This window comes from Pieris rapae, chromosome 1 (assembly GCF_905147795.1).
Source record: "Pieris rapae chromosome 1, ilPieRapa1.1, whole genome shotgun sequence".
Lineage (NCBI taxonomy): Eukaryota > Metazoa > Arthropoda > Insecta > Lepidoptera > Pieridae > Pieris > Pieris rapae.
The window spans coordinates 395,857-406,796 of record NC_059509.1 but is presented as its reverse complement, the minus strand read 5'-3'; the positions used below and the strand labels follow the sequence as shown (position 1 = coordinate 406,796).

The window sequence follows — 10,940 nt, the reverse complement described above, 5'->3', positions numbered from 1 at the left end:
AAATTTGGAGTGCGATGTTTTTACTGTGCCTACAGATTTAAGGCATTCAGGAGGAAAAGTAATATCATAAATAATAAAGTAATATTTTTTACCAACTCAAACAATATTTAATGCAAGGAATTTCAACATGAATTTCGCAACAGTAACAGCGTCAAAAATTAAATATATAACCGTTATAAGGCACGAAAGAGATTACAACGTATTCTTACTTTATCAGGATTATCAATATTTTCTTAAGATGATAAACCAGATTGTCGCTTAAGATTTTTTTGGATGTATGAGTTACCCTCAAGTCTCGACCCTTAATTTGCAAAAGCATTTTCAGGGTCGTATTTTCGTCTGCCATCAGGCTCAGTGGTGGCAAACAACAAAATTTCGATTTGCAGCAGTTATGTAACCCTTTTTTTGTAAATTTACATAAATAGTTCACTTTAGAATATAGAGCGAATGCTAAAGACCAGCTTTCTAACACTTACACTAATTACTTTAAAATTCAAACTTATTAAAAGTCAATTAACACTCAGCATAAACAATCGCTATGGAAATAGCTGGTAGACAAAGACATTTTAATACAAGGGAAGTGCGTCAATAAGAACATTGATGAAATTTAACACTAAAGTCTCTCTTTTGCCCATATGTATTCTTATTAGGAATACATTTTTAAATTTCCCTACAATATCTTCAAACAAAACAAAACTAGTTAGTCTAACAGATTTTTATTTAATACACATAAATATAATATTATATTTACTCTTCGTTACCTTTTAATATCTTATGTTTAATATAAGAAAATTTCGTAAGCGAATTTCGCTTTGGAAAAACAACAATCTTAGTGGGGGCTTGGTAGGGATTGTAATCGATTAATTCGGGTTCAGTGTCGTTGTCAGAGAATAAATCTACTTCACAGGTTTCCATACATTTTAACTGTACACATTGAAACTTTTCTAGAAATACGCAGATATCCTGAACGCTTCTCGTAGTAATAAATTCGTAGGAATTCGACAAGTAGTCAATAGTGCATCCGGGACACTCGAAAACTTTACTCATGATTACACTGGCCCAATTGGTAAACACGTTATACTGTAATTCGTTATTTAGCGTCAGCCAGGGCTCGGGTGTGATGAATTTGGTGTCTCCGATCTGGAAGAACCATGGTTTTGCATATTGCGTTAGGACAGCCCGATTGTCAAAGTAACCGACTAGCAATATTGTACCCTCATATTCCAAATTTTTTAATTTTTCGTAGAGTGATTTTCCATCCAGTCCTGTAAAGTCCTGCGAATAAAATAGATTTTAATATGTACACTAACTTTATAAGAATGACGTCGACCGAATTTACAACAAGTTGTTTATAGAGCCGCTTTTTAAGTTATAATCATGTAATCAAAGAATACCTGAAGCTCAGCAAAGGTGCCTCCGTTTTTTTGTTTTCCGTCTAAAAATTGTATAATTTTATCTTCAGTATCGATATCTTTCGGACGATCGAATGTCGCGAAGCTCCTGAAATATAAGATATTAGTATCCAATACAAAAAAAGAATAGTAATAAAAATAAATAACTCTGCCTTACCTGGTGAGACTGGTTAGCGGTTCTTTAAAATCGAAATCGCTATATAATTCAGAAAACGTCCTGAGATTAGTCAGGCTTTTCCACCCAACTAAACCGGACTTTAACTTATATTTTCCTTCCGTATCGATAATGTTCATCTTTTCTTCTTGAATGAGGGACCCGGCCGACCCTACTATGACCGGAACTGCCACAGACACAATTTCTAAGGCCTCACACGAATGCATCTCGAACAAAAGGCAGTTGATTACGGAGGATCCTTTCAAACCGGTTTGCGGTAACTCTTTTATCATAAACTCCGCAAGATTCTCACTGAAACGCGAACGAAGCTGGTTTATCCATTTCCTCCTGTATGAAAATGAAATTTTGTACGACGATTGGGTGATATCGTTGAAGTGTACTTTATGTAGACGATTATTCAAAATCTTCTCTCTCGCCGAAATAGCTCCACTCTTTCGCAATTCTTCTATAGCCCCACGCAAATTATACTCCTGATGCATCTTGAAAACCGAGTAGATGGTTTGGGACGTCTCTTCCGAGACTTCTCTATCCAGAGTCAGCATAACTGTCATGACGATGCCCTCTTTCAGCATGGCCATTTCAGGTTGACTATCTGAAGCGGTCCTGTACAAGCTGTGCACTTTCATGTGGGTCGACGATGACACGATATATTTATTGTGAAATTCGTCCAAGTCGCGAGCGACGCAGGGCGTCTGCTGTATTAACGGCTTAGTCTTAGCGATTTGATTTATTATCCAAAGAAGTTCCAGCATCGGTATTTTTGCTTCTGTAACGAATTTCGGAAGATTTGCGTAGTGTCTCACTCTCAGTACTTTTAATAATCCTTCGTACTTTTCTATTAAGTCAGTGTGACGTCTCAATTCGTTCAGAATACACATCTTTTCGTGCACAAGTTCTGGGTTGTTTTCTAGAAATATCGCACGTCGATGACATAGAGACGCCAACTTTCCTGGGTCGAGAACCGAAAGTAGGTTCTTTGCCACTGAATTTCTCACTTTAATGGAGCCGGGAACGGGCCCCATAACGGCAACTGTAATTTTCAGCATGTTTATAATTTGATCGTCTAGTTTCGACCATTTCACGGCGGACTCGCGTCTCCTAGTCAGGCGTTTCTGTCTGAGAGGCTTGGCTTTCACGATGGGCTTCGGTTTAGGGTTACCATTTTTCTTTTTTACTTGCTTCGCTTCGACTTTTTTCAATTTAGTACCGGATTTGGAGCCCTTTATGTATTTCATTGAAGATTTCAGTACTTTTACGACTATCGGTTTAGAGTATCTAGTGGTGAAGGTCCGCCAAAAACGCGGCATGTCGATGAAGATAGACGAATCGAATCCGCACGGACCCAATCCGTCTCCGAACCGAGTTCCGTCATCGTTTTCCAGCACTTCGTTGCCGTTTCTCAGCGGTTGCAGGAACTTGTATCTCTCTCTTTTGATTCCGCTTATCGTCGTATTTAACCCTATCACCTGCACTTCCTCCCAATATTTCATCACGTCTTCCATGCTTTTGAAGTAAAACGTCTTTTCTATGGCCCTGTCGGTTTCGTTGGGCCTCGGCCAGATGCCAGAAGTGTCTAAGATTTTAGCTCGTTGGTTTACGTAGAACACGAAGTTCAGGTAAACGGTCTCGTCCAAGGCGCAAGAGGCCGGGTCTCGTATCAGCTGAATGAGGCCCAAAACGGCCAGTAATTTTAAACTGAGTTTTACGGAGTTATGAAGGCTCTTGGAGTTTAAAATAGGGTATCTGATGTTATCGGGGGCGTCTTTCAGTTTCACTTCCAACACTTCGTCGCTATACTTCAAGTTAGAACATGTGAGCCTTTCACTATCGAAAAGAATGTTCCCCAATGCGAATTCCACTGTCATTTCTGGCACCAGCTCATTTAAGGAAGCGAATCCCGGAATAAAATTGGATTTGTATTTTGATTCGCTAAAGTAAACGAGTTGTACTATTTGTTCGTGTAGCTTTTGAATTTTCATATAGCGAGGGTAGGCGAACTTGGTCAAAGGTCGAGTTATGAACTTGGATGTTTTTTTATTTGGCGTCTTGTACTTCATCTGGGCTTTGTAGCTCAACTCCGCGTAATGATCTTTTAAAAGAGAGTCATCAGGCTTGACGTACGGAGGACATATGCAGAGTGAGAACCTATCTTTGTCGGGGCACGGTATTCTCAATTTATAAATTTTTAATTGACCGTCAGTAATTAGCTTTTGCAGCACCAGTTTCAAGGATTTGGTGTCCATCGGCGGTTCGCCCGTGTCGAGAGACACGAAACTCGATAATGTTTGGTATCCAGTGACGAAACCCCGTTCGTTAACAATTTTCAAAATGCCAGTTGCAAACTTCAATTGCCGTAATGTCGGTTTCTTTTTATTATTGAGCAAGGATTCCTCAGTTCGATCCTCAAAGCCATCGAGGACTCTAATTTCAGTTATAAACTTCTCTACGTCGTCGTCATCGTTCTTATCATCTTCGTTATTTTCTTGTTTGTGGCGTTTCACTAGTCTTTCAGATTCCACCGATTTGCACCTTTTCCTATTTTTGGTTACATGATACAAGAGTTTTTGTTTTTCTTCAGCGTAAATATTATTAATTTCGTTAGTTGCAGCTACCGCTATATATCTGTAATTAAAAATGCGATGCTGTAAATTGCTATATTATTTTCAAAAGTGAAAAATATAATTACACTAATCCTAGTCAATACTGATGTTTTCCTATTTCTTGTATATTTTCTACTTATGTTATAAAAGAAGAAAAGCATTTAATTAAACAAATATGCAATACCTTGCAGTCCTCTGTCTACCCTTATCCTCAAGGAACTCGCTAACTAGTCCTTTGCCTTTGAAGATCCGACAAATTATTCTGCTCGTGTAAAACTCTATACCGAGTAATTGAGCTACTTCAATTTGAGTTAAGCCCTTTAAGCCAGCATCAACAAATCGTTCATATGCTTGTCTCAAAAGACTAACTCCAACCTTATATTGGCACTTAAGTGGAGTCGCAGGGGTCTCATCTTCTGAATGAGACGATTCATCACTTGGAGATATAAGCGTTATGTGCTTCTTTTTCTTTTCATCTTTTTCTTCCTATAATAAAAAATGAAACTTGTAACAAACTATATAATATTTGTTACAGATCAATATGCAAATTAGGCTGTTTATGATTAGGTTAGGCTAGTTTTTGGAAAACCTGTTAATTGTTTGGTTCCATATGGTATAATTAGGTATATAAAGTATGGTCAGTAAAAAAAAACTGTATCTTCAATCTGTTTGATGTATTTTATCCTATTTATGATTGTCTTTTATGGGAAGTCTGTAGTTTTAAGTTATTGTATGACGTATACTTGTTTAATAATTTAGTAATTTATTAATTTAAAAAGTAATTTACAAAATAATTGTGAACTTAAATAAATAATACTTACAAATTTGAAAATGTTTATGGTTTTTTGTAGTCGTTTACTTTGATGAGGAGTTAGGTATCCCAATCTAATCATCTTTTCATTTCTTTCACTATAATTTGGTTGTTTAAGGAGATATTCAAATAAAGTTCGTATTTTGCCTATTTTTGGTTGAGACTTTACAAATGGCTCATGGAAGCGTTTCAGTCGTAACAATAAACTCTTCATACCCCTATCTCCCATGACTTGTGTAACACATTGCACTCTTATTAAATCTAGGTTCTGCAATGTTTTTCTATTGTAAAATAGTAGTTTAGACTCCTTCACTATTTTAGTAAGATTAGTATTGCCAATTGTCATTTGCCCCTGAAAATTTAATGTTAAATTATTAGTTGATTGACCTTTAATAGACTAAGTCCTGGTCTTGCTTATTAAAAAATAATATTAATATGTCATTAAATATTACTTACATTTCTTCTTCCTTTGCCAACCAGCTCTAATATACAGTAATGCACTGGTGACAGCATAGATAGGAGACATATGGGTAAATGCGGGGCCAGAGCTTGCCATCTTACTTCTATTGATGCTACTATTACTAATCTATCACCATATGTTTCTACTATTTCCTCATAGGTCTTTGTACTTATAAGTTCAAAGGGTATTAGTGATCTGGTTTTGTAATTAGCACTTGATCCATATTCCCCTTCGATCGGACAGAACTCATAAGGCCCATCAAGGGCTGTAGGCTGCAATTACACAATCTTGTTATTTTAATGGGTGGTGAGTAGAGGTGATACTGTGCATTACTCAATAAGTAGGTCACAAGTAAGGTCTTTACTAATATTGGATTTAACTCACAGGGTCCAAAAGTTGACCAGATTCTTCATCCACTAAAGTGAATCGATCCAATACATCTATCCTAGGTACAGGCGTATCCTGTCTGTAAAAAGATACAGATTGCGAAGAGGATAAGAAGTTCCAAAATTTGCGTATTACTTTCGGTGTAAGAGTACACGATAGTCTACTCCCCGTACGCTTCCAAAGAAAATCTAGGCTTATGCCTTCTAAACCATTAAGGCCTATCTCATCAATGAGAATACTTTTAAAGTTAAAAGAAAAACAGCTTTGAATGTTATTCGTCATATTAAAACTGTAAGTTTTACTGTATCTAAGTAAATTAATCTTTGAGTCAGAATTTTGCGAATTCCTCAAACGATAATTAATGTCGCTTTTAATAGGTTTGCTTATTTATTTTGTTTGATTAAATTATAATAATAAATAAACATATAATTAATATTTTTGTCATTTTAAAACACACGCTTTGAAGTTTGAAGATATTATTATTTATATATAATAGCTGACATCTGACTATCACCTCGTCAGTCGTTGTCAACGCCTTCGAGCCTTGACATGACTTTCACAGATAATAAAAATAAATTGAAAAGTAACACGTTCGCTACGCGATCATCATTTTCAAAGAACTTTAAGTTGCTGTTCCTGTTGATGTTGTTGGCTGGTGCTTAAAAAGGAATAAATTCTGGTCAAAATATCGTTAAATCGTGAAAACTCCTAATGAACATACCATATGGGTAATTTTAACACACGTCTATGAGATTAGTTCAAACCTGACTCCTGAAATAATTCTGAAGTCGTGCGTTCGATTAACGGCTGTGCCTATGTGTGTAATTAATGGACTTTTAGATATACATTCCAAATTTGTTCAATATTAATACTAGCATTACGGTAAAGGCATCCAGGCCACTGGCGTCTGGAATAATTTCTTACTAAGTAACTTTGGAACCTTTAAAAGTCGTCGAAGGTTTTCGATAAAATTATTTCAAGAATTTTTTGAAGTTATTTTTAAAATCTTCAATAATTTGGTTATAAAATATGAAAATCTGAACTAAGATATTAAATTTCAAAATATGGGTCTTATTAAAACATAAAATGGCGTCGTTAATAACAGTAAACCATCAACTATGTTCGCGAACCTACCAACATACCACTCCGCGTTCCAACAACTGCTCCACATAGTGGATACCTGCGCGCTCCTGGAGCGTGCAACGCTCCGCATGCTAGCGGTTTCTAAGCGAACACAAAGGGGAGTGCTGCCTGTTCGTGGAAAAGATCGTAAGTAACGTAAGTGCGTACGTGTCGTATATCACGCTCCACGCCCGGTTAAATGGATTGATCGCAAGAAAAACGTTTAACTCTAAAGATAATGAAATAAAATATATGCTGCACTTGTCACTGGTGACGACATATTCGCTTAATGTTCGCAAGAGCACTGTGGACCATGCGCGTTTCCATTCTAGATGCGCGTACCGTATCCATTAGAGCAGTTGCAGGGGCGCGGAGTGCAAGCGGTTTTCGAAGAAAGGGGACTTTATATTATTAAACTTTTATGTAATTTTTGACCTAGTATATTGTTGAATATAGTTTGTACCTACTTTAATTCAGTTTTAGAAATGCTAACACTAAGTTCACTCTTTCATATTATATAAGGTTATTGTAAAGAACAAACAATAGTCAAGTTTCAATATTTTATTTACTAAAGAAAAGGAATACATTTTATCCTTTGCTAAAATATTTAGCATATATTAATAATATTTTAATGAGAAAATGATCATAACATCTCAAACAGTGACGAGAAAAATACAAAATTTGATCACGGTTAGGCAGAAAAATTGTATTTCGCTGATCAATGTTCATCTATTTGTTTCTAGTTATAAAAAATTGCACTCTATAAATATGAGCAGCGAATATGGTGTAACAGTCTATTCACTGCCTTTGCTTTTTGCATTATAAACTCCTACTTAACCTATGGAGTGTCTAAGGCTTTGACTACACTTTGTCTTGCGCACTCGCAAACAAATGAAGGTATTTTATACACAAGACACGGTGTAGATGGACCAAAATGCAAACCGAACCTAAACGTAGGATACTTTACAAATTAGCAATTATTAAAAACTTAATATGAATTACTATATTAAGTAAATTGTCTCACATTGTTCGCGATAACCATTTTATAATTAATAATCACAATGTTCTTTCGAGTAAACTCACTCACTCAATATGAAATTTAGCACGGGCTTATTACATGGTAAGAAACAATCAAGAGACAGTTAAATATGCCCTCCATGTAACAAGACATGACGACATGACGATTATTCATTTGAGAGAAGAGGAAACAGATTTCCCTTCTATTCTATTTCCTTGTGATCATATTATAAAATCGTTATCTCAAACAGTCGGTAACTAGTTATGGCTAAAGGCACGCTAAAAAACCTGACTAAAGCTGTACGGAGTCCGGGAGTGTGGGTCGTCTACAGTTGCAATGAAAATTACTTAGGCACTTTATAGTACTGAGTTCCCAAAGATTTATTCACAATGCGTTTTTTAAGACTGAAGTACAAAAATATTGCACACGACACGACAAAACAAACGACAAACGGCGATTCGATAGTTTTTGAAAAATGTTAATTTTCAACAAGTATTTGGTGTAATTAAAATTGTTCTTAAAAATACTTGCACTTGTTAGACGAGAATGAAAATTTACAAAACAACTACCAAATCACCGTAGATTTCAGTCTAATGAAAAATGTATGTCATAAAATATAAATATATGATACAAGAACCTATGTGATGGTTAGTTTGAGATAAATGTGATGTAAACGCGCTATATCTTATGATTAAGTTAATAAGTCGGATTCTTCAAAATGTAATCCTCTGTAATTACAATTTATTTAGGTATAATAAAAGTCTTCAATTTCTAACACTAGGCTTCGAGTCTCAAACAAAATGAAGCGGTCTATGTCTACGTACGTATCATACTTTCTAATATAATTTCCGATAATCAATAAATAATTTACGCTTACGTTATATCTATATAAGACTTCTAGGCATGTTCATGTTTTACGAGTATAAAAAGATGGTTCAGTTATCTGAACATAGAAATGGTTATTGTACATTTCATCATTTATTACAAAACAACTCTTAACAATCCTTTTTTTCAAAATTTTGCGCTTAACCCTAATGCTTAGTACTAATTTCTTGACGAATTACATTACAAATCATTCTATATACATTAAAATTAAAAAGCTTAACATAATTAGTACAATTTAAAAATTTCCTGGAATTTTAAAAAAGCAAGCATGTAACAGGTTACTTTGTACGCTTATAAAATTCAGAGAAATTTGTCTCGTATAACGCCAATATCATAATAATAGCAACTATTGTATATTAGAAACAAAACTGTGCGTTAATTCATAATATTAAATACGAAAATTGGCAGTTAATATCGATAATTATAAAGAAATGTTTAAGTAAATATATTATTACCTAACACTAGAAATAAATTACTATATCTTAAAACGGCGTCTTTGGTATGTAAACGTATTACGCATGAGTATTGTATTATTAGAATATTAAGGTTTTAGAATGCCATCTCACTTTTTTAACGGGCGTATTTAATTTTAACAAGCGAGCCCAAATAACACTTCGATTTAGCTTTATAGAGACCAATTTATCTAGATTTAATAGATATTAAAAAAAAATTGTATCATTGGCTCTACGAACTAAATCGAAGGAACCACGAGGCGAGCACAAACTTTGTACAATAAAGTTTTCAATAAGTCGTTTGTGTATGCCCATAGCGATACGTTATTGGTATTGTGTGTTTACTCTAGAACTCGTACTAAATCAGTTCAACCGAATATCATGTCATCCAAATGCACCATTATTTACAAGGATCTAAGGGCATGTTTACCTGCGTACAACGGAAAAAGCAAAGCGAACCGACAAAGCATTGGTATCTTATTTATAACGTAATAGAATTTTCGTTATTTAATTGAATGAGAAAATTAAATGGTTGTAAGTAGGCCAACGACATGCCTTTAGATCAGTTTTCCACGCGAAAACGGAGATATCCTGCCACACACACTTAGGCACTAGGTCATTACAAATAGAATTGACATTTTTTACATACAATCAATTGTCAACAATCAGTGAAGTGACACTATCACTACGTAGTGTCGAAAGCTTAAGTTTTTTAACTATAAAACAGCAACAGGAACGTCATGAAACTGAAATGAAAACGTTTGGCCCACATTTATGGTTAACATTTAGAATCGTATATTTTATAAGTTAGGTTATGCGTCGACATTTCGTGTCAATTTGTAACAAAATGGCGGCGTGTCTTAACCTTTGCTCTTAGACAAGTGCCTTTTGCCGCGAGCGTACGTCGCAGCGGAAAACATGAGCATGTGACAACTCTATGTAATTATTTTCACGCCTGCGAAAAAGTTCACTTGGCTAAAGGCCCTGTAACGTCATAGAATGTATGTACATGGATCGATTGATCACAGTGCTTGTTAATTTACAAAATGACGTACCAACAATCTAAATCGCGAGCTACACGCGTCGCCCTAGACTATGCATATGACTAAATCTATAACATTACTGAATAGTCAAAACGTTTCTATTCTATAACTAGATACATCCATAAGAAGCACTTTAATTACGAACAATTATCAGGACTTTAAATTATTTGTACAAGGTTTATCTTTGCGTTCTGTGGCGAGTTCACTCTGTGTCAACCGTGTATAACTCGGCAACACCAAAAAAATAAAATAACATTTTCGTTGCAATGATGTTGGCAGTTTCTTTATGCAAATTTATCAGCAAATGTTCCCACGCCGTATCACGATTGGAATTTAAATAATGAAAGTAAATCAGCAATTTTTTATGTTCCAAGACTGCAAATTGGGGTTTGACGTCGGTGATTAAGAGTTTGAACATCTGAACTTTTTATATAAGCATAGCATAAAATCTAACACCACTTTGTTCGACCTCGAAATCGTGTCGAGTTACTCGATCAAAAACCATATTCTTATCAAATAGTTTTCGAGTAATGTTGGGCATAATATCATTTAATTTTAACATTGGGGTTGTTATG

General features: G+C 35.2%; 1 protein-coding gene across 1 annotated transcript; it reads right to left on the bottom strand.

The window, feature by feature from the left end:
* Positions 1-4,888: 4,888 nt before the first annotated feature.
* On the bottom strand, positions 4,889-6,301 carry LOC110995763. The gene is made up of 4 exons (XM_045630529.1): positions 5,843-6,301; positions 5,455-5,730; positions 5,005-5,350; positions 4,889-4,899 (listed from the first exon to the last, which is right to left on the bottom strand). The coding sequence occupies exons 1-4, from the start codon at positions 6,125-6,127 to the stop codon at positions 4,889-4,891; spliced, it is 918 nt and encodes a 305-aa protein (XP_045486485.1). The 5' UTR covers positions 6,128-6,301.
* Positions 6,302-10,940: the final 4,639 nt, after the last annotated feature.